The 27856-nt window shown below is 57.0% G+C and overlaps 8 protein-coding genes across 8 annotated transcripts; 6 read left to right on the plus strand and 2 right to left on the minus strand.

The window, feature by feature from the left end:
- Positions 1-1464: 1464 nt before the first annotated feature.
- C8Q71DRAFT_672403 (uncharacterized protein) lies at positions 1465-2151 on the plus strand (the record flags this gene model as incomplete). Its single annotated transcript, XM_047919678.1, has 2 exons — positions 1465-1984; positions 2039-2151. Coding segments are annotated over 2 exons (633 nt in total), but the record flags the coding sequence as incomplete, so codon positions are not given.
- A 3250-nt stretch (positions 2152-5401) lies between these two features.
- Positions 5402-6944, plus strand: C8Q71DRAFT_858073 (uncharacterized protein; the record flags this gene model as incomplete). Its single annotated transcript, XM_047927477.1, has 3 exons — positions 5402-6451; positions 6537-6858; positions 6913-6944. The coding sequence occupies 3 exons, from the start codon at positions 5402-5404 to the stop codon at positions 6942-6944; spliced, it is 1404 nt and encodes a 467-aa protein (XP_047778343.1).
- A 1458-nt stretch (positions 6945-8402) lies between these two features.
- Positions 8403-9933, plus strand: C8Q71DRAFT_858074 (uncharacterized protein; the record flags this gene model as incomplete). The annotated part of the gene is made up of 3 exons (XM_047927478.1): positions 8403-9443; positions 9504-9846; positions 9908-9933. The coding sequence occupies 3 exons, from the start codon at positions 8403-8405 to the stop codon at positions 9931-9933; spliced, it is 1410 nt and encodes a 469-aa protein (XP_047778344.1).
- Positions 9934-10227: 294 nt separating this feature from the next.
- C8Q71DRAFT_835550 (uncharacterized protein) lies at positions 10228-11282 on the plus strand (the record flags this gene model as incomplete). The annotated part of the gene is made up of 1 exon (XM_047926430.1): positions 10228-11282. Exon 1 carries the CDS (start codon positions 10344-10346, stop codon positions 11280-11282), a length of 939 nt encoding a protein of 312 aa, XP_047778345.1. The 5' UTR covers positions 10228-10343.
- Positions 11283-15844: 4562 nt separating this feature from the next.
- C8Q71DRAFT_868103 (uncharacterized protein) lies at positions 15845-16835 on the minus strand (the record flags this gene model as incomplete). Its single annotated transcript, XM_047928305.1, has 3 exons — positions 15845-16124; positions 16523-16669; positions 16703-16835. The coding sequence occupies 3 exons, from the start codon at positions 16833-16835 to the stop codon at positions 15991-15993; spliced, it is 414 nt and encodes a 137-aa protein (XP_047778346.1). The 3' UTR covers positions 15845-15990.
- A 342-nt stretch (positions 16836-17177) lies between these two features.
- On the plus strand, positions 17178-18837 carry C8Q71DRAFT_723932 (uncharacterized protein; the record flags this gene model as incomplete). Its single annotated transcript, XM_047921611.1, has 6 exons — positions 17178-17243; positions 17335-17420; positions 17519-17702; positions 17825-17967; positions 18306-18459; positions 18691-18837. The coding sequence occupies 6 exons, from the start codon at positions 17178-17180 to the stop codon at positions 18835-18837; spliced, it is 780 nt and encodes a 259-aa protein (XP_047778347.1).
- A 3453-nt stretch (positions 18838-22290) lies between these two features.
- Positions 22291-22997, minus strand: C8Q71DRAFT_723933 (uncharacterized protein; the record flags this gene model as incomplete). The annotated part of the gene is made up of 3 exons (XM_047921612.1): positions 22291-22559; positions 22586-22763; positions 22935-22997. 3 exons carry the CDS (start codon positions 22995-22997, stop codon positions 22291-22293), a joined length of 510 nt encoding a protein of 169 aa, XP_047778348.1.
- A 2261-nt stretch (positions 22998-25258) lies between these two features.
- On the plus strand, positions 25259-27413 carry C8Q71DRAFT_907712 (uncharacterized protein). Its single transcript, XM_047928969.1, has 3 exons — positions 25259-26466; positions 26526-26919; positions 26972-27413. Exons 1-3 carry the CDS (start codon positions 25339-25341, stop codon positions 26995-26997), a joined length of 1548 nt encoding a protein of 515 aa, XP_047778349.1. The 5' UTR covers positions 25259-25338; the 3' UTR covers positions 26998-27413.
- Positions 27414-27856: the final 443 nt, after the last annotated feature.

The following is a 27856-nucleotide window of genomic DNA, read 5'->3' on the forward strand; positions in this document are numbered from 1 at the left end:
CGGGGACACCCGTTACAGGCAGCGAGGGCGCGAAGCGTTGTGGGGGATCTTCGCAAGGGGAAGGCGCGCAGAGATGAGAGATGAAAGGTGAATGCCAGATGGAGCACGCCGTGTCGATCGTATCGCAGGTTTTGGGGCAGCAAACTAGAGTGTTACGGCAGGCAAGAGAGCGTAGCGACGGGATAACGAGAGATGCAGCGCGTCTAGAGTCTAGATGGAAGCGGTTGACGAGATGCGCAGACACTTGACGTCGTCTGGAGTGGCCTGCGGGTTTGTCAGTGTGGTAAGCATCTGCATCAGCATTGACGGCGAGTCTATCATTAACGCTGCTGATAGACACGCGGGATTGCTAGGATACCAGCAGACCCCGGAGCTCAGCGAAACGGCGACTCGTCCCACGAGCTCCGGGGCTCTTCACTGGGTGCGTGCACACAGAAGGTGCATCGTAGCTTCGGATGACAGGGCCAGGACGGGCGGACGGGTACGATACGCGCGGAGATGAGCGGGCCGGCGTGCGCGGATGCCATTTCTGGCAGAGCAGGCTGAAACTCGGTGGGAGCGGCGGGGGCGGCACGGGCCTGTGGATGCGCGTCTGAGGGTGCGTGCAGGGCGAGGGCGTGCACGCGCGGGCGCATTGGGACGACGGAGATGACGGGCTTAGAAGCGTCCGCGGCTGGTGCGAGAAGCTGCCGGAACGGTGCAGACGGGCCCGGCTGTGCAGCGTGCGCCGCGGGCGTGGAGGGTGCAGATTGCCTGCGTGCTGGCCGCGAGGGAATCGGTGCACGAGAGGTTCGACGTATCTTCGGCCGGATCGGGAAGCATGTCCATAAGGGTGGACAGCCGCAGACAGGACACGGAAGCCTGTATCGCGAGGGAGGTTCGGCCGAGGAGGCCTGCAAAGGAGCCACGAGTGCTTGAGATGAGAGCGGCCGCAACGAGGATAGTGCAGATAAGTGGGCGTGAATGGGCGAGAAGTGCGACGGCTGGGCAGAGACGCAGACGGGAGGTGGAGGAGGAATGCTTGGAATGGCAGCCCGTGGCAGGGCGAGCGTGATGGCAGGTGACGGACACGGGCACGGACCGAGCAGCCACACGCAAGCTCCGACAATAGAACGCACTAGCGGCCCTTTGTGCAAGCGCGGTGGCGGCTTGGCAGCGCGCGTGGCGGGGCGGGGCGGGGGCGCGGTGGGCGGGAGGCTGGCGGCGGGCGGTGCTGGGGCGGGCGTGGGCGACGAAGCCACACCGGCGAAGGCAGGCACGCCTCCGGGAGAGGCCGGGGGAGGCGCGCAAGAAGCCGGATCGGGGCTTACGTGAGCGGTAGAATTTGCAGGATGTGGCGGACTGCTCTCTCGCTAAACGGTCTATCATATATCGCCATCGCACCCAGCATGCCTCTCCGCTGCTAACACGCTCTGCTCTCCTCTCTGTCGCGGGCCACTCATACCCTCGCCCACAGTCGTCGACATGGGCCCGACGTTCAGCCCCTGCCCCCGCCCCATCCTCAAACGCCCCTCCACCGTCGCCGACGTGCCCTCCCTCTCCCGCGACCGCGACGAGCCCACCGAGCTCCTCGCCATCGACCGCGGCATCCTCCAGCCCGTCGTCCGCTTCCCGTCCCGCCCCGCCCTCTCCAAGACCTTCTCCGCCCACTCCTCTGCCCAGTACGACCGCTCCCCCATCGTCGTCCAGCCCAACACCTGCGCCCTCCCCGCCCGCGGCTGCCCCGGCCGCACCTACAGCCTCGACGACCCCGCCCTCCTCGCCTCTGCGCGCGCGTCGTCAAGCAGGAGGCGCAGCCCCAGCCGCGCAGGCCGCCACCTCCACCCGCGGGCGGCCGCGGCGCTCCCCGCCAACGAAGAGGACGACGACCCGACGCCCCGCGCGTCGCCGCACGCGCCGCTCCCCGCGCTCGTGCCCGACCTCTCCTCCGAGTCCGACGAGTCCGACGGCTTCACGAGCCCACCCAACGAGCTCATCGCAGCCGGTAGGCCCCCGCTCGCATGTCTGCGGACCCCACTGACCGTCGCGTGTCCGCTAGGTGCCCACCCGCGCAGCGGGAAGCCCGGCGCAGACTCGCTCTCCATGGGTCTCGCGTCCCTCCACCTCTCGCAGTCCGAGGCACTCGCGTTCCTCCCCCACCCGCCCTCGCCCCCGCGCATGTACGGCTCTGGCAACGCGCACCCGCCAGAAACGGACGCCCGCGCGAGCCGCCATGCGCGCAACGGCAGCCACGACGGCAGCGGGAGCCCGACGCGCGAGCGCAAGCGGCACTCGCGTACTAGGAGCGGCGCGGCCGAGGCGAATGCGCGCTACAAGGCGCTGTCAGATGGCAGTCGGCTCAGTGACTGCTCGCTGGCGGACGACCTCGGGTGTTTAGGTGGCTTTTAGCATACGCTTGGCGCATCCGGCCGTGGAGGAGGGGATGCGAGAGAGGAGTGGGTCTATGGCGGAGACCGAGAAGAAGAACGCAAAACGACCCTGTACACGCTACGACACGATATCCGATATACCTTACCCCAAGCACACCACACGAACAAGTGACCGTCCGACCATCCATATGCATGCACTCTACATTATTCACATCACAAGTTTTCTTCTTACTTCATATCTTACATTGAGTAAGTTATCTTTTGCGCGGCGGCGTGCCTCGACTGGCATGCTGCCCCGCACACTCCATTTTACTCGACCTCCCATCGCGACGATCTCCACCGCCCGACGCTTTTCCGTATCCTTATCCCATTGTGCCGCGCACACCTCTCGTTCACCTTCTTATTCTCGACTCCTTATAATTTCTCACCAAGTGCGCGGCACTGTTTGCACTACCGTATTCTTTGCTATTGCAGTTGCTGCACTTCCACTCATATTCCCTGCTCCGCTGCCAGTGGACCACGAAATGAATGAAAGCCCTTCAAACATCCGCCTGCCCGGCAGCGCCAGCGTGAGCACAGCTACCACAGCATCGAACGTGTCGCACTGTGCGCAGTGTGGTCTGTGCACGGCGCGGCGAAACCGCGCAAGCATCCACCTCACAGCCCCTCCGCGCGACGCTCGCCACTCGTCAGCACGGCCGGCGCTACGCGCTTCGACGGGTCACGGTCTCCTGCCACTGGCGCCTCGGCTGAATTGAGTTGTAACTTACGTGCAGCGTTTTGGCTCTGGCATCTGGCCTCCGGCTCTCAGCCTGAGGCTAACTTAGCTCGGGGGACCAACTCTACAACTCTATCAACCTTCCAAGTTCGGCGCACGCCTGGCTGCACGCTGCTTCCGTCGCTCGGGCCCTAGGCGATGCATGCATGCTCAGGCTCGTGCTCGTGCTCGTGCTTTCTCACAGCATCCAGAGTGGGGTGGAGATCCGGGGCTCTACTTCGGGCCAGGCAGGTATGTACTCAGACTGTAGCTAACTTGCAATTGGATGTATGCATTGTGCACGCATCGTGGCCCACTATGCGTAACTGGAACTTACGACCGTGCGAGCTCAGGCCCAGGGGTGCCGCGCCTTCTTCCTGGTAAGTACTCGGCTCCACTCGATTTCGTGTGCATGCGCTTGCTGGAACCGTGCAGCGCGTGCCTGTTGCGCTGCACGTCTGCGTCTGCGTCTGCGTCGAAACGTGGTGGCAACTCGTCCCGCATCCGCCGTCGCTCGCGCCCGTACAATGTCCACGTACGGCATAGGCTCTCTTGTACGGCATTTCTTGGCGGACCATGCATGGAACAAGGATCGGCCTCGCCATGCGAGTGCGAGTGAGAACGCGTATGGTCCGAGGCGGTGTCCACGGTGCGCACGGACATTAATTGTTGACTCATCGACGTCGACCTGGCCCGGGGCGAGTAGTGTCCGGGGTTGGCGGGTAGGTACCGTGCTGAAATTTGCTTGAACTTGAAGCTTGAAGTCTCACCACGGTTCTTCCTGTGCCAAGTCGTCCATCTGTCCATGTCTGGCAGTGGCAGTCTAGAGATCATTGACAGCGTCCGAGGATGAATCTCACTTGATGCTGTAACGCTGTATGCTCCCTCACAAGCTCCGAAACCCTTTCAGCTGGCCGTGGGCGATCGTGGGCGTCCCGGCAGCCTTGCCCGGGGTAAGTCCATTTACGACACTTCCGAGTCCACAGACTCTCAGGTCCACCAGGTCTCGCGACCATCCGAGCGGGGCCCCAGATCTGCAGAATGCGCAGGCCCGCAACATACCCGCCGAACGTAAACAGCCTCGTTCGAAGGCTTCCTTGTCGACGCGGACGGCCCACATCTACAAATCACGCCCTCCCAAGCAATACGATTGCAGCGCGGTCTAGCCAGGTGCGCTGCCCGTGCCCGTGCCCATTAGCGGATCCGGGGTCGAAGCATGACTGTGATCACAAGTCGTTCATCGACATCGCCAAGCCCGCGCGCTACCCTCGACATTGACATTGACATTGACACGGCGGACGTGCGCATACGTAGGTCCCCTGGTCGTGCCAACTGAATGAACGGGAGAAGCGCCTCAAAACAAGCTCGTTGAAGCTCCGAACGGCTTCCCCACAGAGGTGGGTGCTTCCCCTTGGCGAGTCAATTAGCCGTCCGGGGGCTCATGACATCCTCGTCCCCAGCATTGAGGGGAGTGGGAACATTCCGGAGCGAGTGTTTCCGTGCACCACAGCTGCTGCGATCGATTGCCGGATTGCAGGCCTCAGGCCTCAGCGGTCCCGGTCCGACGTGAAGACCCTCGAACGGAACGGGTAAGCTGCACGCGTATTCTAAATGTGAGAAGGCACGGGGGGCGTAGGATGAATGAATGAAGGATCGACTCGCGGGTGGAGTCGGTGAGGCACGCGTACCGGATTCGACGTCGCTGATCACGGCGACTTGGGACTTGGAGTTGACCGTCGACGCATCATGTCGGGAACCTGCGGTCAGAGGTGTTCGAGTTGAGAACGTGGACGAGCGACGCTATGGAAAAAGGTCATCATTGCGCTTCTAAGTTGCACTGATTTGGAAGTGTAACTTCAAAGGACGATAACCTTGAATCGGAACCCACCGTCGTTGTCTATGCTAGTGGTGGAAATGAATTTGATGGTGGAAATGAATCTGACTGAGAGTAAGCGACATGTACCCAATACATTGTACTAGCTTTCACGGCGCGATCAGAGAACAAAAGTGCTAGCTAGCTCTAAACTCGTAGAACCTATACGCCATAAGTACGGTTGTACTGTACTGGACTGGTACTGAAACAGTGAGTCTGCACTCAGTACTTGAGCACGTGCCACGGTGCCAGTAGTCAAGGTGGCGGCGTCTGTGCGGCGTGGTGCCGCATCCACTCTGCCTTGAACCGTACGTACGACGTACGTGGCCCGGGCATGCACTGTCGACGTGCTATCTCTACGTACCTTCGCCCACTCACTAGTATTGCTCCCTCATCCTCGTCATGAGCCTGCTAAGTCTCAACCATGACGTTCTCTACCTCATTGTCGACTTGCTTCCTCGACAGGCTTGCCTCGCCCTGTCGTCGGTATCTCGTGGCTGTCATAGGATTGCACGGCGGAAAGCATTCACGTATATTCAGCTAAGCACCTCTGCGCAGCTGGTCAAGATGCACGACACCCTAATCCACAACATCGACAACCGTTTGATATGGCCGCGGAAGTTAAACATCGACACACACAAAATCATGTCCCGGGAGGCGGGCATTGTTGCCCTGGCGGGTATCCTCGAGCACGCATGGGACCTAGAGGTGCTAAGACTCCCGTACCTTTCGTGGATCGCTTCGGACGAGCGGTTCAGAAAGTCTTTCATCGCATTACCGAAGCTCTCAGAACTCCATCTAGAACTCGGCCAGGAGGACACCATCGCCGACTTGTGTAGGATGGTCAGTAGGCCCAAGACACTACATCTCGGATTCGCCCCGCATACGACGTCGGAACACGCTGTACTCGCTACCCAGGCAGCCGCGCTCGATGATGTCAAGGACCTCTTTCTCACTGGTTTCAGGCTCAGACCTGTGTACCTTCATTCGACGCCTGTGTTCAACCTTCATTCGACGCCGATGAAAGCCTACCCGCAGTTGGAGAGCCTCACTCTCCATAACAGTGACTTATATGCGAGCCTCACTCTGTTTCCTGGCATACGAAGGTTATTCGTACCGCGGGTCTTTTTCCTGACACACCCCGGCCCTCCGGTCCAGCGACACCCTTGGCGACACCTCGACCACTTGCGTGTCCGAGTGTTGGACCTGCACCATTTCTCAACCTTCCGGTGCCATGCCTTGACACTAGACCTCACGCCGTGTTCCAACATTCCCGCGGAATCAGACACCGGGGTCGTGTCCACCGCTGCCGTCGTGACGTGTGACTGGGACCACCAGGACCGAGACGCCGAGTGTTTTACGGCGCTGGCGCAGATGATATCCACAAAATCTTCGAGAGTGAGGTACCTTGTCTTGAAGTTCTGGTCCCTGACTCTTGCTGTCCAGTGCATGGTACGTCACAGCGATGCCGCTATTTCCTGACCTCCAAGTACGGTTAAATATCTTGACAGTTTGTTGATACTTGCTATGTATACAGGAGATCATGCCTGCTGTCCTGGCCTCCTCGCAGGTGATCGCCATCCATTGCAGTGTTCGGAAAGCGTTGAAAGGCGGGTGGCGCGTGACGCAACAACACGAGAAGGCCCTCGTCTCCGCTATACCCGGGCTCCGATTTTACTGCAAGCACTACGATGACCGCGCCCAGGAATACGCCGAGGTGCTTTCCTCGCATACCGACTGGGGACGGGTAGAAAGCGATGGCGACACTCGCGTAGTGCGGCCGATTGCTGGTTGGATGGGCGAGAGGATCCATCGCTACCTGCAATCTCCGGGGTTTTGTGAGACGTTGCGATTCGACGGTGCGTATCGTGTTGGGAGAACCCGTGGGATGAGCCGCTGAATCGAAGCTTTAGAGGACGAAGCCTTGCGTTACACGGGCCGATGAGCGCGATGAAAGTATCAATGCGTCGAGTGAGCTCGCAAAGCGGGAAATGCGACATCATCCAGGAGTCAGGGACGTACAGGACTATGTATTGGTCCATCTGGAGGACGCTGACTGTCGGCCTGTACCCCGCGTACTGGCGCGTAAGATCCAAATTTGCTTGGTTGTCGTGGAAGAATTACTGAGTTTTCTGACTCTTCATGGGCAGTACCTGATGGCGACATCCGTCTCAACCATAGTTCCCAGTCTGTCAACGGCGCTGCCGCGGGAATGTATATATTATATACACGTCTATCTGATCGTCAAGCTTGCATGGCCCGCGGATGGTAGCTGCGATACACGATGACCCACATTCACGCAAACGTCGTACTCCAACATCCACGGTCTTTCATCTTCATAACTAGTACCGCGCGGTATTGGTGCGTCGAGCGGGCTTGACTCGTCTTTGGCAGGGAGATTCTCGGTTCGTCTGCGACCAATTCTTGATGCAAACCTGTCTCGTGCTAACACTGGAATCATTTAGTACATGACGACAATGCGAGGTGTTTTGGATTTTCAACGAGCATAGTACCCGCCGACAGCATCGATATCAGACTAACGTCTTCTGCATCCTGGCTGTCGCGCCGTGCTCATCGGCCATATGCATGCCTTTGGTCTTCGATCCTGCTCAGCGCGATGATATGCGCTTCAACGATATGCGCTGATCAATTGCGCCCAGTGTACATGCTCAAGACGGCATGGAGTTACCTGACTATCCGTCAGCAACTCCTCTCGGCGTCCGTTGAGCTAGAACTACGCTCACTCCGCTTTCCTGCAGGTACGGTACGGCATTGTTGGTAGCTGCTGGAGTGCGTCGCATACTCGTCGATGGTGGCTTCGAACTTCACAATCCTCGTTGATGTTTTGTAAGTGCGCGTATTATGCGCGTCGAAGAGACCGAACAAGGGAAGTCTTCGAGACAAGTTCATTGTGCCTCCGGATGGCTTCACGCAGTCTTCGCCATGACTACATGCAAATTCTATCCCGTGACGAGCGGTGCTCTCGCAGCTTCAACTCAATGGTATGGATGTACCTTAGCCGGAGCTATTGATCTCAAATGAAGGCATAACATCCTGCAAGCGAACCGTGCGCGAGGCTCAACTTCCAGTAAACGTACATCGGTGAGGACATTTAAATGAGTTCTAGTTCATTTAGCTAATTGATCACACAGTTGCTGTGCTCAGGTTTTGCACAGACCCAACACAGAGCCACTGCAAAGCCACTGCTACAATAATCATTGCGCGATCGTGTATGCGCTTATCAAGGTTCTGCCGTAAGTTGCCGAAATGCGACTGTACAGTCCCTGGTAAGTACTTCGAGTCATCGCGATCTTTCATGGTTCTTCGTGGACACTTATCTTCCTGTTCACTACGTGTCAGCGACGTCTGACGGGCCAACCTCGTCACCCCGACGGTCATCATCATGAACGTCCTCACTGGCAACTACGACGTCCTCCGCAGCATTGTCGACATGCTCTCTCCCCAGGAGGCCATACCACTCTCGTCAACATCGCGCGACCTGCATTCGGCCTCACGCCGCCATGCGTTCTCGCGTGCCAAACCTCGCTCCCATGATCAGCTCGTCCGCATGCACGATTGTCTGACGAGGAACGTCGACGATCGCACAATCTGGCCTCGCAAGTTAATCATCGGCAGATCCATAACCTGGATCCCTGCCAGATACGGCGATGCAGGATCCCCGATGCACGCCCTAGTCGGCATCCTCAGGCACGCACATGACTTGGAAGCCATGGAGTTCACTGATTTTGAGGAAGCGTTGGAGCAGGATCGAGAGATCGGGGAGTGCTTGGTTACCCTCCCATGTCTTTCGGAGCTCCATCTCGGCGGCATAGGCGCGATAGCTGTCGATGTGTTCTGCCGAATGATGAGCAGACCGAAGACGGTACACCTCCACGAATTCTACTTCGACGTTCAGATCATGCGCATCGCCCGAGCGGCCGTGATGGACAATGTCCAGCAGCTCTGTCTCTTCGATCTAGGATCAAACGATCTCGTGGAGGTCGATCCACAACCTCTCGGTCTCGAGTCTCATCCTTCCCTCCAGACGCTGAGGTTGCGCAGCTGTGTCGTTTACCCCTTTCTAACTCTGTTTCCCAACATCCGGAGGCTGACGGTGCGGCATGGCGACTTCCTGATTGGTGACGCACCCGAGCGACATCTGCAGCTACAGCACCTATCTATCGATGCAAGCGCAACCATTCCTGCTCTTGCAACCGACTCCCTCGAACTGCATCTCACGTCGAGAGTTGTTGATTCCTCAGAGGAACTTACGAACAGGATTTCGGAAGCTGTTGTGTTTCGCTTGTCAATCCAACCTCGATTCCGCGCTCTAGCTGCATCCGGTACTGCCTTGATTAGAACAATCTCTACGAGGGTGTCGAGGGTGAGGTACTTCATTCTCATTCTGAAGACAGATGGACAATCGGAATCAATCAACTGGATGGTGAGTTAAATCCTTGGCACTGGATGAGTCGTGCCCTCAACATTGATAATGTCATGACAGAAGAATACACTCCCTATGCTAGCTTCAGCGCAACTCGTCTGCATGCGAGTGGACACTCAGGGCACGTTCGACTCGAGTATACCACGGCCTACGAGGTGGCCAACTTCGATGCAGCAGATGGAAACGGCCCGCCTATTCCATCTACCTTCGCTCCGCTTCTATTCACAGCGCTATGACATACGCGACCTCCACGACAGAAGCCTGATTTATTCGAAGGTCAGCTGGGGACGCGTCGAACGCGATGGAGGCCGCTACGTTTTGAAGCCGATATCCAACGTAGCGGGTGAGGCAATTCATCGCTACCTTCAATCTCCGGAGTTCTCTGGAACATTGCAGTTTGACGGTAAGCAGTGCTTTTCTTAAGCCAAGCGGCCTTGTAAGACGTATTGCTCACACAAACACAGAGGGCGCAGCCCTGCGGTACGCGTAGCTACCCGCTGCGAGGTCAAGGCCGCTAGCGCCGGCTGAGCGGCCCCGGATAAACGACTGCTGAGAGCGGCGGCCTCAAGGCCCAGGCCTCAGGCTACTACTACTTAGCCAGGAGGAGGAGGCTGAGCGGGGTCCATTTACTGGAGGGCTGTGGCCCCTACTAGCGCGTATTAGCTTAGGCTCTTGTCGTGTTGTTTTGCTGTGTGGTGATCGTCTGCTTTGGTTGAGTGTTTGAAGGAAGCGCGAGGTACGAGCGCTTCCTTCAAACTGAGTCTATGCACGCGTGGCAGCGAGCGCTCGAACCTCTTGCGTCTCGCCGCCACCGTTGGCCGACAGTCTGTTCGGCACTGCCTGTTTTCGAGACTCGTTCGCTCTCGACCTGTGGTAGACACTCCCTACATAACTCAGTCGATGGATCCTCTCGGTCAAAATGGTAACCGACCCCGCGTCCTCGACCCATCCGGTGAGCGGTGCCCGGATTACGAGTTAGCCGCGTTTGCAGCGATCAGGCAGGCTATGACGGCCAACGGCAACATGAACGACGAGCAAGCAGTCCAGGCTCTTCGAGAGAGTTGGCAAACACACCACAACGCGCAAATCCAAGCTTGGCAGGTTCAGTCCCTAGAGGATCGTCGTCTAGCGGAAGAGGAAGAGCAGCGGGCGCGCGAAGAGGAAGAGGCGCGTCGGGCGGAAGAACAGCGTGCAGCGGCAGAAGAACAGAAGACGTTAGACAAGAAAAAGCCCAAGCTCGCTACGGTGGATCCGTCTCGAAGGCCCCCTACCCAACTTCGGCAGAGGGTAGCGGAGTACGCGCGCGAGAAGCTCATGAAGCTAGCGTACGTCGAGCTCGATTATTTCACGGCTAAAACACGTCAGCTGGCAGAGAGCCAAGCGAAGAGCGTCGTCAACGAGACTTATACCCTAGTCTCCGGAGACACGGGTCTAAGCCTGACCCCAGCGTCGTCCCTCAAAGCTATCAAGGGAGTCCGCCGCGACGCGGATCTTCCCTTCGAGGAGATGACGACCGCGTGGCCCGTCTTCATACAGGAGATCACGGACCTCCCGGAGATCTGGCCGCAACCTATAGTACAGCAGTACCTCCGGTTCTTCCTACAGATCGTGGGGCATCAGGATAGCCAGGACCCGATCGGTCAGCCGGCCCTCATGCGCTACATGGAGGAGGTGCGCACAGACTGGCACGAGAAGATCATCGCCAGGAACGTCTCGGACCAGACGTACAATATCGGCGTCTTCGAACCAAAACTGTACGAGCAGTGCAAAGCTGAAGTCCAGTCCACGTCGGCAAGGCTGCAGATTCAACGGGTGCGTCTTCCCCTCTGTTTTGTTTAATTCGTCGAATCTCTGCTGACCAGGTGTGATCTTGAACTTCCCATCTTCCGTTTCCTTCCTCGACACCACGAAACACCCTCGACGCATCGGCACCGGTGCGCCCCCCCACGCGAAACCATCGTCGTCTCAAATGCGTATATATTCGTCTTCCATGGGGATCGCGTCCTTATTTTCGCGGGTATTTACAACTTCATTTTCTACGCTCCGTGGGGCTTTCGTCGCGTGTTTTCTCCTCGGCCGGCGTGGTCATATCGTTCCTTGTCGGGGCTGGCCGGCGCGGTCGTTTTTATCTCGTCCCTACCCCCCCCCCTAAAATTTTCGGCTGGCGGATTTATCATCGGCGTTCACTCAACCGGCGTGGTTGTTATTTCCTTGACCGGCGTGGTCCCTTGTTCTTTGACCGGCGTGGTCGTTACCTCTGTGGCCGGCGTGGCTTCACTCAATCGACCGGCGTGGTCATATTTTCACGTACCGGCGTGGTCGTGCTGTTCTGGACCGGCGTGGTCTCTATCTCTCGACCGGCGTGGTCACCCTGCGGACCGGCGTGGTCATCTTCTGCGGACCGGCGTGGTCATCTTCTGTGGACCGGCGTGGTCATCTTCTGCGGACCGGCGTGGTCATTTTATGCGGACCGGCGTGGTCATTCTTTGTGAACCGGCGTGGTCACCATTCCCGCGCCCTGTACATGATCGTACAAACCTTCAGATGCAAAAATTGAATGATAGCTTTGAATCCCAGCGAGGGGGAAGCTCATCAGGTCAAGCGTCGGGGCGACGACGCTCACCGTCTCCGAGAAGTCAGCAGCGAGGTGGTACTCGTGGTTCGGGGCAGCAGGGTCGTAGTAGTCGAAGAGACGATGCAGAGCCGTACGGCCATCATTCGCGAGACCGAGAGTCCGCTTCGCGCAATGCAAGAGGGTCTTTTCAGAGGGGCGCATCTCGCACGGCCCTCGCGATTTGCGCCATATGCTTGGGCTGCCACCCCTCAGAGGAGATCGGAAAGTGTCGATCGAGTTCTCTGTGGAACGGACAGCCAGCCTTGTGTGGAAGAAACTCCTCGGGACAGATTATCAACAAGGACGGAGAAACGATCTGTCTCGACTGGCAACGAGTGGGAGGTTGTCGCTCCACCAGCCCCAAACACATCCATCAGTGTTCGGGATGTGGGGGGCGGAACCACGGAGCTTCGTCGTGCAATCTCGCACAGAAGAAGTAACCCCCTCACCCCATACCACCCTGATGCTTGGTATAGAACGTTACGAGACGCAGACCTTCTCGATAAATATCCCTCTTTGGTGTCTTCTCTACGATCCGGCTTTATCATCGGAATCCCGCGCATTCACGTCACTAAAGCCCCTAATAATAGCCTCACAATTGAGCAGAATACAGACACTTTCTTGCGCATCGTCCAAGACGAGATCCAAAAACGGAGATACATGGGCCCATTCTCACAACGCGAATTGGAAGACATCATCGGCCCCTTTCAGTCCTCTCCACTTTCTCTGGTTCCGAAGCCACACAAACCAGGAGTTTTCCGTTTGGTTCAGAACTTCTCGTACCCTCATTCACCACGAGCTGGATACTCCGCAATCAATGATTCACTCCGATCAGACGATTTCCCCTGTACCTGGGGTACGTTCACCGCAATGTGTCTCTTATGTAGTCGACTCCCTCCAGGATCTCAGGCCGCGGTTCGAGACGTGGCGGAAGCATATCGCACGGTACCACTGGATTCGTCGCAATGGCCAGGTACAGTCGTACGGCTGTCCGCAAACGACCAGTTCCTGGTCGACTCAAACGCAGCCTTCGGAGCCGCTCCAAATGCGGGGCTTTATGGAGGTGTCGCAGATGCCGGAGCAGACATCATGCGCTCCAGAGGACTGGGCCCCATCACGAAGTGGGTCGACGATCACACGTTCTTCCGGATCTTGCGGCAATATATACGCGAATATAACCTGGCACGAGAGCAGTGGCGTCAACAGATCGAATTCCACGGCGGAGAGCATAAAGACCGAGGCAGGTTATGGTACGGAGGTGACCGGCTACAGGACGGGCGGGTGGACGAATTCGTCGAAGACATGCGTTTCCCAATTGAAGACTTGTCCGCGTCTTCAGAGCGTTCGTCGGAGGATGCGCGATACTCCTGCTGCATGGCGGATATCGATGACATCTCATCGGAACTGGGAATCCCATGGCAGGTCGAGAAGGATGTCCCCTTCGCTCACGAATTCCCATTCACGGGCTTCTTATGGAACCTGGAAACCCGCGAAGTATCCCTCCCTCCAGCGAAAGTGGCAAAGTACTGCCTGGCTATATCCGAGTGGCGAGCCCCCGGACACCGCACGCACACGTTGGAAGAAGTCCAGAAGCTCTACGGAAAGCTTCTACACGCCTCGTTGGTCGTCCCCGCGGGACGGTGTTACCTCACCAACCTCGAAGCCATGCTGGGCATCTTCCACGACAATCCTTTCATGCCGCGTACCCCTCCTCGAGGGACTCCAGCTGATCTGGACTGGTGGCTCGACACTCTCTCACAACAATCGATCTCGCGCCCCATCCCCGGTCCTCTCCCAGTTGCCCGGCTTGACGCATTCTCAGATGCAAGCTCGGGAACAGGCATCGCAATCGTTATCGGCGATCACTGGAGGGCTTGGACGCTGCGCGCAGGATGGGACAGAGACGGAAGAGACATCGGATGGGCAGAGGCGGTGGGTTTCGAATTACTCGTCCGATGTCTGCTGGCCAACGAAGAGCTCCCACCACGGATCCGTGTCTTCGGAGACAACATGGGCGTCGTGGGGGGGTGGAGAAAAGGCTGCAGTAAGAACCGACACGTCAACAGCGCATTCAAGCGGATCCATCACGCCCTTGTGGGACGGCGAGTGGACTTCTTCCTCAGCTACGTCCCGAGCGGTCACAACCCAGCCGATGCTCCCTCTCGCGGCAGATACCCCCCCGCACATCTTCTTCTCCCCCCAGTCCCCATCCCCGACGACATCCGGCCCTTCCTCGACGACGCGGTCGTGGATGGACCTGATAGACTCCGTCACGCATCCCTCGTCCACCGCACAAAGCCTAGCAGAGAGTCAGCCACCCCAGACTACACGGAGTTTCCTATCCGACCCGGATACGACACAGATGAGTACGCCGCCGAGGACTTCCTCTGGCAGCACATCGACTGGGCCGCCTAGTAAACGGCAGAGAGGCGTCCCTCTACCCGTGCAGCCGCAGTCCCAGGTTCGCCCTCGTTCATACCCCTCGCACCTAGCTCTGGCACCATCCCCGCTACGCCCGCACTGTCTCGCGCGCGACCGGCTCCGTCTCTGGCTCCCAGTGACCGGCCGGCAGCCAGTAGACCGCAGCGGTTTTCCGGTGGCGGTCTCGGCGGAGGATCTTGCGCGTGTCAAGTCGGTCTTTGAGAAGGCGTGGACCCAGTCGACGCTAGAAGTCTACGGCTCGGGCTTGTTGACGTTCCACGTAGTATGCGACGAGAGACAGGTCCCAGAGGAGCAGCGCGCGCCAACTAGCGACGTCCTGTTACAAACGTTCGTGGCGGACCTGGCCGGCGCGTACAGCGCAGACACAATACGCAACTACGTAATGGGTATCCGTGCGTGGCACATCCTGCACAGCATCCCTTGGACCCGAGACAAAGAGCAGCTAGACACGCTGTTGCGTGGAGCGACGAAGCTGGCACCTTCAAGCTCGAAGCGTAGCCCGAGACAACCATATACGCGTGAGTACTTGTCGGCTCTACGCGCATATCTAGACCCGAAGGACCCTACAGACTGTGCAGTATGGGCAGTCCTCACGGTCGCGTTTTTCTCAATCGCGAGACTGGGAGAGTTAGTGCTCAAGAAAAAAGGCACCTTCGACGAGACATTGCATACATCAGGAAAAGGGCGATTTCACTGACGGGTTCTAACGGTTGCTGATATGCTGACGGTATGTGACGCCAACCCGTCAGATAACGTTAGCATTTAACGTGCCCGTCAGACAGTTCACACGTCAGATACAATTTTTGTATATTGCTGAAGTGCTGATGAGTGACGTTCTGACTGCTAATGGGCAGTGACGAGTGATTATATTAAATGCAGTTGTACAACGACTTGACAGTGGACTGGTAGCTACTGTACTGTAATCAATGGGATCTGAGGCTGAGGCTCCGCCCGCCGCAGTGGGTACGGGTCACGAGCGGGTACTGCAGGTCCGCCGGTCAGTGAGTGGGTCCACGAGCAGATGGGTGGGCGTACAAGCCCGGCGAGACGGTGTGAGCGGGTCCGTCATCGTATGTGTGGGCCCGTTTATCTTGTATTGCGTTGCTGACTGTCAGTCGGTCTTTGCGTTGAACTTGCTCGTCCAAGTGGCATAAGCGAGCCGAGCAGTCGTGAGATATACAAACAAGGGCAGACGGGTGTAACGCGCACACCTCGAGCTCGTAGCACGTACGCATCCAGGCTTCGTCGCCTTCGTGCAGGGTGAAAACGCAGGTCGGTTGGCCATAAGAGTGAGTCGCCATCAGCATCGTAGAGATGACCGGGCGCAACGCTCGCCTGAACGCCACCTGGCGGCCTTCCCTCTGCTTCCGCTCCGCGCGCTCTCGCTCTCGTGTCCACCCATGCCTCCTGCCTTGCACGCCGCCGAAGAGCACTTGGTCGACACCTCCCTATGATCTCGTGCTCCCGGTCCATGTCCGCGAGGCGCATGTCCTAGCGGTAGAGCCATCCGCCCCTGACAACGAGCCGCTGGTCCCATCGGTCGCGCTTCTTGCCGTTCTCGTTGCTCATGTCATGTGTTGGCTCGTCGTCTTCCCAGACCAGTACCGGCTTCCTGCTCCCGCCGGCTTCGAAGAATGAGATGGAGACGGACGTGTGCCGCCGTCGTTGTCGAAGAAGTCGCGCGCGTGCTGAGGTCGCTCTGCTCAGGTGAGGACGTCAAGCCGTGGTTGCTCTGTGAGTCGTACGCGTCGTGCTCGAGTGGGAGACACGCAGATTCTTCGAGGTCCCTCGCCGCTCAGGGCCGCGTGCACCTAGAGCGCGCCGCAGACCCGCGTCACTCGGTCCGAGGCTGCATCAAGTTGTGAGACGTGCCTATGGGGCAGAGGCGTGCTAGGCAGGGTCTGTGGACGGAAGTACATTTGAAGGATTGGAGCGGGAGTGGTGGAGTCGTCTGGTAGCAATACGAGGTAGTTTCGTTAGTTTCTCGAACCTCCACTTCCAACTGAGAGTGCCGACTGCGCACCACTGTTGCTCGCCGCGATGTCCACTGCGCCGCCCGGGAGGCACCTCCTTGCCACTGGGCGCGTGCGTGTCTTGGGCTTGCCGACAACGATCCGCTGGTTTGCTAGCTTCTTTGGCACAATTTCGTCGTTGCTCTTCATCTCTGCATCTGCGTCCCGGCCAAGTTATGGCTAAGCGAGACCTTGATGGGGATGGGCATTGCTCACGGAGTAGTTGCCCTTTGCGAGCTCGTAGTTGACGTCGAGGGTGGGATAGGCGTTGACAAAGGTCGTGACGTCGTACGTCTGGTGTGTATCCATACGCAAGACAGCCATTTGAACGATAGTCTTATGACAGCGCACCGCTGGAGTCCGATAGTATGACCTCGCGCCGCGCACCCTGCAGGTGCGCAGTGGGCCGTGTGTGTGGCTCCTCTATACTGTCGCGGATGTCGGAAGCCTTAAGTGCAATGAGCAAGGCCGACGGTAAGAGATATGGAGAAAGGAGCGAGGGGCGAACATGAAGGGAAGGAAGGTCAGCGAGGGTGGCAAGCGCGCGTGGCGTGTCGTGGCTCAGGCGCTTAGCACTTAGCACACTTGAACCTCTACCGCACATCCGCCGCCCTCTCGACAGCGCCCAGTGCCCTCCCTGGCCTTCGCCCGACCGACCTCACCGCCATGTATACCAGCGAGTACGACTACCTCTTCAAGCTTCTCCTCATTGGCGACTCTGGTGTCGGCAAGGTAAGCCTCGTGCGCGTCCTTATGCAGTCGCCCTCAGAGTCACAGGTCACACCGCCTCCACGTCGACATCCAAAACTTCGACACTGCGCAGAACATCGTACTGCGCACACACTGGACGCAACGGAACAGCAACACGGCGACACGGAACTGGAGGAGGCCCGGCGGGGATATCAGAAGGTGCGTGCCATTGTGCGCATAGACCGTGACGAGAGGCGAGTCTCTCTTTCACCGTCTTTTCATCTTCCCATCCACCTTCTCGCGTCCTCTCACCCCAGCGTCCCGCTCGCGACTGTGCGCACTCTACATCCATGGCATTTGTCCGCCACCGCCCTATCCTCCTCACCGCCACTACCCGCGACACCCTCCTACGCACCGATGCTGTCACTACCGAATATCCCGCTGCCCGCCAGCACGCACCCGCCGACGCCCCGTCATGCCGCCGCATCCGCCCTCACGCACGTCCGCCGTCCGCCATCCTCCACCACGTCGCGTCGCTCTGTGTTTTGTGCGCTATCGCGCGCATCCGCCGACCAACATCCCCATCGCGTTGCGTCACGCGCACCTGCACCGTCGCGCACCAGCCCGCGACGGGAGACTTCTGCACGCCGGCGTTGGCCATTGACGCGTCTCTCCAGTGCCTGGGAAACAAGATTCTGCTGAGGGAGCAGGGGTGGGAATGGGTTACCGAGGGCAAGTACGACGAGCAGGGTGTTGAGGGGCTGCTGTGAGCACGCAGGGCGAAGGCCCTGCGCGCAAATGTAACCAACGAGTGGACCGCGGGCAGGGATTGAGTGTGTGGGCGCAGGCGGGCAGGGCAGACGGGTGGGAGGGTGGGCAGATAAGCACGACAACACACGCCGACCGCGGGTACGGTGGACGGCGGGCGAGCACACACATGCGACGACACACACGGCGACGACAGCGCATAGTGGGCCCGAACAAGACCATGCCCTGCGGCGGTCACGGGCACGAAGACACGGACCAGCGAGGACACAGACTGCGAGGGCGCGGATTGATGCGCGGACGAGTGAGCACGCCAACAATGAGCACGACGGACAACAGCCCGACATGCAAACACCGCCGACGAGTACACCGAGCGCGGACGGACAAGAGCAAGTGGGAGCGGGAGCGGGCGAACAATGGGCGCGGCGGACACGGACGAACGCGTGCCCGTGGGGACGAGGTCGAGGCAAGCGTGGATGATGAGTGGGAGCAGGTGCGAACGAGTGTGGGCGAGAGTGGGCACGGACAAGCAGGCATCTGCCTACAGCACGCCTGTTCCTAGTACATCTGAATATATACTGTACACGCTCCTTGAATTGCACAGTGACCTGTCGACGCAGCTCAGCCCGGTCATCATGACGCAGATACTATACTTGTGTGAATACTGACCGTAGGTGATGCGTTATATGTGAACTTGCTGATAGGTGACAACTGTCTAACGCAGCTGACGGCGTCGGTCCCACAATTCGGCCGTCCTGCTGAAATGCGGCCCGCGTTGCTGATGCCTGATTTGGTGACGGAACGTGAAACTGGAATATCAGCAACCGTTACGGCCCGTCACGGCCCTTCACCGAAATCGCCAAAGTTCTGATGTTTGAAAAAAATCAAGCACGTTCCTCCACCGACGCCACCGCTCGGTTAAGACTCATTAAAAAGAACATCAGACCACCAACCATTAGGCCATACCACTACTCCCCTCTCAATCTTCTGTTACAATCATGCTGAACCCAGTCCATTCATTAAACATCCACTCCTCAATTCTGTCTCTCCCGTTAGCTGCGGAAGGCTACACCCGACTGGACATACGCTTCCTAACGAAATCGAAGGAGGATGTCGAAGGAGGATCCATTGTCGCTATCATAGGACCCCCTCCATGTTGCATCCAAAGCGGCATGGAGGTTGCATTGATCCCGGCCGCAGCAGAGGAAGTTAGACCGTTTTGCGGTAAACTGATTGGAGTAATCGCGGCTTCAGGCATTTGGGTGGCATTTGAGTTGAGAGGAGACGTGGGGCAAGACTGTATCCTGTTGGTTGACCGTCAGAAGGCCTACCTTGGCTGGAAGGAGAGATGGCAAACTTTCAATACCTCAGGAACCTGGTTAAACGTCTTCCCACCATTGACAGTGATGTCAGTTTAAGTGCATCTACTTTCATTCATTAATGAATTAAACCCTGGATCTGATTTACACACTTTTGTACCCCTGTTAATCTAATCCTAATTCAATGCAGTCTTAATCCATTGCTCAGCTCATATGCCTAATCCTGGTGTATTACAGAGGTCTCTTGATGCACTCTTAATGCACTGCTGATCCACTTATGATGCACTGACTTAAGACATGCTTGATCTCAGTGTATTACAGGGGTACCTTAATACACTATTGATCCACTAAAGATGCATTGGCCAAGTCAGTGTATTACATGTTTAAGGCATACATGTATGTAGTTCTAAGCTGCTGGATTAGTTTTAGATCAAGGCAAAAAATAAAAAAGCGGACATATGGGGTTTGAACCACAGACATTAGAAAGCATTACATAATCACATCATCAAATCGGACCACAGGAACACTAACCACTGCACCACAGGTCTGTTAGAAATGTTGTAACACAATGTTATATGTCATATTGCTGGGATGCTGGACTTAGACATATTTTGGATGCTGGCACAGGGTGCCCTGCATTAGTGGTGGATCAATAGGTGTGTTAGCAGTGAATTGACACAGTGTGGTAACAGTGAATTAGCAGTGACTTGACACAGTGTGTTGACAGTGGATCAGCAGTGAATTGACAAAGTGTATTAGTGCTAGTCTAACATGTGAATCAGTGATGAATTAACATAGTGTATTAATGTTAGCCAGACAGGTGACTCAATAGTGACTCAACTGACAATGGATGCTAGATGTCAAATTCGTTAGGTCAAAGTTTGCAGTCACTTTTGAGTCACATGTTGGGCTAGCACTAATACACTTTGTCAATTCACTGCTGATCCACTGTCAACACACTGTGTCAAGTCACTGCTAATTCACTGCTAACACACCTATTGATCCACCACTAATGCAGGGCACCCTGTGCCAGCATCCAAAATATGTCTAAGTCCAGCATCCCAGCAATATGACATATAACATTGTGTTACAACATTTCTAACAGACCTGTGGTGCAGTGGTTAGTGTTCCTGTGGTCCGATTTGATGATGTGATTATGTAATGCTTTCTAATGTCTGTGGTTCAAACCCCATATGTCCGCTTTTTTATTTTTTGCCTTGATCTAAAACTAATCCAGCAGCTTAGAACTACATACATGTATGCCTTAAACATGTAATACACTGACTTGGCCAATGCATCTTTAGTGGATCAATAGTGTATTAAGGTACCCCTGTAATACACTGAGATCAAGCATGTCTTAAGTCAGTGCATCATAAGTGGATCAGCAGTGCATTAAGAGTGCATCAAGAGACCTCTGTAATACACCAGGATTAGGCATATGAGCTGAGCAATGGATTAAGACTGCATTGAATTAGGATTAGATTAACAGGGGTACAAAAGTGTGTAAATCAGATCCAGGGTTTAATTCATTAATGAATGAAAGTAGATGCACTTAAACTGACAAAGATGCCATTGATCGCGGCGTACCATCCCCAGCCGATATCATTCGGAGCAGCGGACGAGCCTCTGATGGTGCCAGAGCCAGTGAGTTGACAACACCAATGGCAGGACTCGCATTTACCTAGCACACAGTCACACCACAGCATAGTTCGAGACACCCCGTGGCCGTGGACGAACTTCCTGAGGCCGGGAGAAAGACAACCAGTCCATGAACACATAGCGCAGGTGCAGCGGGCAGCCATAGAGACCCAAGACACCCTCGCCAGGGTCGCCTGGGCTGCAGAGGGTGCACTATGTCTTTGAGGTACGCTGATAATGTCTTTAAGCGTCACCTATCATCATGATAGGCTGATCAAACAGTACGAACTGCAGCAGAGCAATAATCGTCGCAAGAATCACGTCTTTCTCTCGTCAATCCGCATTTCATCAACGATACATGCCTTGATACACCTACGGCGCAATGTTAGTTTTCTCATCTCGGATGCGGGTACATCAGAACTTCGGCGATTTCACTGACGGGCGCTGACGGGCGCTGACGCTTGCTGAAATCCCGGTTTCACATAACGTCAGCGTATCAGACGTCAGCAACACTGGGCGGATTTCAGCAAGCTGATCGAAATGCAGCAATCGTGCCGTTAGAATCTCGTTAGATAGCTTACAGCCGTAACGGCGCCGTTAGCACGTTAAGCACGTTAGCACGTCAGCACGTCAGCATGAATCAGCAAAGCAGTCTAATGGGTACATTTTTTACAGTCTGTCTCGACAAATATATTGACTACTACATAGCGACAGTCTATCTTGTACAGTACTATGCATGTACGTAGACCCGTCTAAAGCTGGCGGCGCTCATCGGCGCCCACTCGCCACCACTCGTACGCATCTACGTACTCCCACTCGTGTGTGCTCATCGTCCGCTTGCCTCCACTTGTCCCCTCGGGCACCTGTTCGTCCGCGTCCGCCCCCGTTGCTCATCCCCTCCCACTCCCATTTGCCCTTGTCCGTCCGCGCTCGGTATGTATACTCGTCGGGCGTGTTTGCGTGTCGGGCTGTTGTCCGTCGCGCTCATTGTCGGCGTGCCTGCTTGTCGGCGCATCGATCCACGCCCTCGCTTGTCTGTGCTCTCACTCGTCCCCGCCTTCGTCTCCGCGACCTCCGCACGGTACGGTCTTGTCCGGGCCACTATGCGCTGGCGGTTGCCGCGCGTGTTGTCGTGTGTGCGTGTCCGCCCGTATCACAGTCGGCGTATTGCCCACTGTCCCACCCATCTGCCATCTGCCCCGATCTCTTGCCCGCCTGCACCCGCGCTCGAACCCCGCCTGCACCCGCGCTCGAACCCCGCCTGCGCGCGCGCTCAAACCCTGCCTACACCCGCGCCCGACCCCGCCTGCACTCGCGCTCAAACTTTACTGTAGAAAAACGTTTGTCAACAGCGTGATTTTATGCAGTTAATGGAGCCAACTGACCATTGCAGTAGGCCCCACTCCTGGTGGCGTCCCACCTGCTTGCTGCAGCACGATCTCGTGCTCCTGCCTGACTGGACTCGCGCTCCTCGCGTGGTGCGGCCGGTCCTTGTCCTTCGGCAGCGCGGGCGCGGGCGACGGCGGGTAATTTCGCGCTTCAGGCTGACACACCTTGGACGAGTGTGGCGTTGGTTGCTGACGGAAGGGGATAGGCGAGAGGAAGGGATAGGAGAAGGTCAGCCACCAGAGCCGGACTGAGGGGAGACACACCTGTTGTTACTGCTGCTAGCACTACTGATGCCGCCGACATTGCTGCGTTTCATCTCGACGTCGACGGTCGCGGTCGTCCGGGCCGGGGCTGAGCGGACCGTTGCGGACACTTCTGACCGTTTGTCGGAGGCGACGTGTGAAATGATCTTGACGAACGGCGGGGCTTGACACGTCGAGTGGCCTTCGGGCTGTGGTACAGCAGTTGAACTTGGCGCTTCGAGCGCGAGCGCGAGGGGACGGGAAGGACGTGTGTGCGTGGGGCCTGTGCTCGAATGAAATCAGACAGGTGGGGGGATACACGCGAGCGAGTAGTAGGACGTGGATAGTACTGAGTAACTTAGGATGCGCACGAGGCTTACCTTGCCGACACCGGAGTCGCCGATGAGGAGCTTGAAGAGGTAGTCGTGCTCGCTGGTATGCATGGTGGTGAGGTCGATCGGGCGAAGGTGAGGGAGGGCAGGACACTGTCGAGAGGGCAGCGGATGTGCGGTAGAGGTTCAAGTGCGCTAAGTGCTAAGCGCGCCTGAGCCACGACACGCCGCGCGCGCTTGCCACCCTTCCACGCTCTCGCCGACCTCGTCCGCCTCGTCCGTGGACCGTCATTGGGGAAACACTCGACCCGCTCTACAGCGGCATCCTTGGGCTCGCTCTCCCCGCCCATTTGTCCATCTACCTCAGCACCGGCACCGGCACCGACAAAGGCAATACCTCGCCGCCAACCTCGGGCGTGACTGCTGGCAATGGACCTTCCGTTCCTCTCCCTCGCCCTCGAGCGCCCTGGCTTTGACGACGTGCCCTCAACTCTCGGTGTCGGTCTTCATCCGTCAGAACTTCGCGTGTGATATCAGGGGGTACGTCGCGGGCCCCGCAGCATGTCTAACCCCGCGCAATTCCCCGCTGACGACACCACGCTCCCCACCAGCCCTGGGTGCGACACTGTTGACACGCATGGCAACACGGCACGCGGGGAAGCGCAGGTTGAGGATGCAGTGTGTGTACACACTCTCGCCCGCGCTGCACAAGGAGAAGCATCGACAGCGCGAGCCAGATACGGACAAGCACCTGCGACCTGCCTGGGCGTGGCAGCCTGTCTCGATCTTCCTTGCACCACACAGGCCAGCAATTGTCCTCGTCTCCCCACGCAATGCACACTCACCCTCCCGCTCTGTCCACGCCCGCCACGCCCGGCTTATTGTCTGCGCATCCGCGATGAAAATTGTGGCACGGGTGGAGGCCTTGCGAGAGGAGACCTGGGCAGAACACGCTGACCGCACGACGAGATTGCGAGTGTAAAATGACGGTGAGCTGTACTCTCATCATATCTGTGGAACTGATATCAGTGTGTCTGCGCAGGCACGACAGTGCCGTACTGCGACATAAGGAATTCAACCCGCTTGTGATCCACATCAACCTGTTCGACGCCCGCCGTGCACGCTAAGTTGCGAGTAGCGGGTGCGCCGGGAACGGCGTCGTGAACGGAAGCGCGCACTGCGTGCTCTGCGTGCTCTGCGTGCCAGGCGACAAGAACGGGTAGGACAGTGTTTGCGCGCGCGCTTGGGGAGAACATTCCCCACAGAGGCGACATGCGCGCCCAGCGTGGACTGGATCGCAGTGACTCGGGGGAATGGAACGCGAACTTGAGGGGCGAGGAGTTGGAGGGCCCGGGGCGTGTTGGCGCCGAACTATACTGGGGCGGGGATGAGGGCGGGAGTGGCGAGTGAGGTGATCCAGGCAGGCATATGCCAGAGGCGAGCTGAGCCTTGCATCGGGTAGACTAGGGGGGAGGGTACGGCTGCGCTGCCGGCGTAGAGCTCTCTCAGGAGGAAGAGCGTGAGCGTACTCTACGTCGGTAGCCACCCGATGTGCGGGTGAGCAGGCGGGCGGGCGAGCATCTACAATACATGTGTATTAGAATTCACACATTATACATTAGCATAGTCAGAATGTCAGTCGTCAGCACTTCAGTCGTCAGTGCTTCAGCAGTGAAATGTAGCTTATGTGTGACATGTCTGACGGCTACGTTATCTGCTGACGGTATCTGATGATTTCGCGTCACTCTCGGTTAGCGCATCAGCAACCGTCAGAACCCGTCAGTGAAATCCCCCTTTTCCTGATGTACCGCGCTTTGTCCATAGCACTTACGAACTTTGCGTTCTTCCCACCTCACCACACCCTTTCATGGCCCATCCCACCCTCGCGGCTGACTCGGGCCACCATAGGCTGCCATCGGACAACGCGGGACCTGCGTCGGATCGCCGCGCCCTCCGGGCGCGGGCTTTCGCCCAACCGCGGTCGTTTTCTGGGTTTTCTTTCTTGATTTTCTTGCATCATTGTATCCAGCGTTCACTCGGTAGTATCCCGTCACTTGCGATCGAGAATAGCCTCACGTGTCACATAGCATGCGTTTTGTAACGACATTCACACTCTGACGTTCGTCTTGAGAACTCATCCCTCTGCGCAGGAGCGCAACAAGGGCATAGACGTCGATATAATACATATGGTGCTTGTTCATCGTTAAGCGTGTAGACGCACCATGAACTTGCCATGCACTCCTGACTTTCTGCTGATCGGCCAATACGTTTGTAATACGTAGAATACGTAGGGGCTTCTCAAGGACGTCGCTTACATAATCGATAGTTTCCAAGTACGGGAATCGTACTGACACCGAGTAGTTCGTTGAATCATTCGCCCCGATAGCGGCGTAGTTATCGCTTTCTTCGTACTCTCACCTGCTGGCTCCTATACAACGTTTACACACCAGCCATGGCTTCTCTCGTTCATAACCACGATGTTCTCGACATGATCACTCGCATGCTTTCTCCGCAGCAGGCCATACCCTTCTCATCATCTTCTCGCGACTTCCACGCTGCTGCACGCAAGCATGCGTTTTCGTCTATCAACCTTGAAAACGGTATCACAGGTGCTTCAAGGCTTATCAAAATGTACCAATCTCTCTTGAAAAGTATGGACAACCGTACGATCTGGCCCCGGAAACTCGAGGTCGACGCGTCAATACTGCGACCCGATCTGTATGGGCCGCTACGAATCAGAAGAAGGTTTGAGCAACTTAGTTTGGATGCTCTCATTGGCATTCTCAAGAATGCCTACGACCTGGAAGTCCTGTATCTGGACGGATGCGAGGATGTGTTTGAGCGGGATCAACGAATTGCAGAGTGTGTGGTCACCCTGCCGAACATCGCAGAGCTCCGTCTGGGTGGCATGGGCAGAGCAAGCGTCGATGTCTTGGACAGGATGATCAGCAGACCGAAGATGCTGTGGCTCTACTTTGGGCGGGTTACGCCTAGTCAAATGCTACATGCCACTCGGGCAGCCGTGCTTGACCATGTCGAGGAGCTCGTGGTGGATGGCTTCCACCTCGTTCACCGGGAGGCTCAGAGGGAAGTCGATTCACGCCGTCGACTCGGAAAATCCTACCCATCCCTCCGCAAGCTCACGCTCATCGGCTGCACTGTTTATCCCTTCCTTGATCTGTTTCTCGACATTCGCTGGTTGAGAGCGCTACAGTGCCGATTCCCGGAGGACGTCGACGAAGTCTCGGACAATGACTCTCCAGATGACCAACCAGCGCATGCGGGGTTCTCATCACAGCGTCCTTTGCAACTGGAGCATGTATCGACCCTGTCGGACGACGCAGAACACATTCCCGCTCCTCCGAGCAATTCACTCGAACTGGTCCTCTTGTCAGAGCCCGTATTTCCCTCGGAGGGACTCTCTGACAAGGTTTCCGGTGCGGTCCTCCTTCGGCTGTGGCTACAAGGCCGCGAAGTCATGTCGTGTAGCTCCTTGACGCGCATGGTTTCATCGGGGCCGTCACGAGTGAGGTACCTCATCTTGAGAATGGACTCCCAATCATCGATGACACGGTGGATGGTGAGTCTCAGCTCTAGCACTGCACGTAGATGAGGCACTCAGCGGACACAATATCACAGGCGAAACTGCCTACCACATTGGTTTCATCGCAACTCATCTGTATGCGAGTCGAGACCGAGGTCGAGACGCCCGATGGCACTCTATCGGAGGACTCGGAGGACTCGGAGGACGAGTCGGATAAGGAGGACTCGCCCAACAGCGCGTGGCCAGACTTGCTGCGGCGGATGGAGACGGTTCACGTATCTGCCATACCCTCACTGCGCTTCTTTTCCGTGCTATGCGACGTGCGTCGCTCGTCCTACACGGGGGGTCTGGTATGCTCGAAGCTCACGTGGGGACGGGTCGAACGCGATGGCGACTCGCGCGTCGTGAAGCCGATCTCCAACGTAGTGGGCGAGTGCATTCACCGCTACCTCCAGTCTCCGGAGTTCTGCAAGACGTTGCAGTTCGATGGTGAGCGTACTTGTCCAAGATAATGGGACGTGCCGCTTACATGAGTTCGCAGAGGATGCGGCTTTGCGATACGCGTAGAGAGGCCGGCTGGACACTGGCTGGCTGGGTTCTGTTCAAGGGGAACGAAGCTCAGTGAAGCAGTTCATTGGGATTCAGCCACGGGGCATCTGCGGTCCGCTCACGCGTATGAACCTATGTTTGAAGGCTGTTACTTACAAACCGCACGTTGAGACGATATCTGCGTACCGTCATGTCGGCATGTCGTGATATTCATCTTCCCGGGCTCGGCGCATTGTCTTTGTTACTGGCTTCCAAAGAGACACTTGGATGTCGCCCGTGCGTCCGTGACCTTGCTGTACATCATTCTGGTCTGCATCTTGCAATGTCGGCATATTACGATTGACAATACATATATGCTTATGGACGGACACATCGGCATTTACGCCTACTCGAACGACCCCCACAGAAACCGGCTGCTGATTCAAGTCACTTACGCCTGTAAGTAGATCTAGACCGGAACGGTTTCGCTGACGCAACGGACTCCATGCAATGACGGCGCGCTATAGCGGACCACTGAGTTGCCATGGGGCATATACTTCCGTATCCGAGACAGTTGCTTCGGGCTGCGGATACGCTGCGCTGAGCCGACTCCGCGAGTGGCCAGTTCGAAAGCAAACGGACTTGTTGATGCATGTCGCAGCCCACTGGAAGTCTGCGTGTAATGGGAGGACGAACGCGTGGATCTTTGCGCCTGATATCCATGTAGACAGACCATAGATATATTGTACATTTGTTGATTGGAGAAGGTTTGGAGGATGTGACGGCGTACTGGCGCGTGGAGCTGGGGGCGAGAAGCGGATATGGAATGTGGCCGACAAGTCCGAAAGAGGAAATTGATGCGGTGTCGGATAAGTGGTTGGGTGCGGAAATGCGGATG

Source organism: Rhodofomes roseus (genome assembly GCF_022264815.1).
Source record: "Rhodofomes roseus strain CIRM-BRFM 1785 chromosome Unknown C8Q71scaffold_11, whole genome shotgun sequence".
NCBI lineage: Eukaryota > Fungi > Basidiomycota > Agaricomycetes > Polyporales > Fomitopsidaceae > Rhodofomes > Rhodofomes roseus.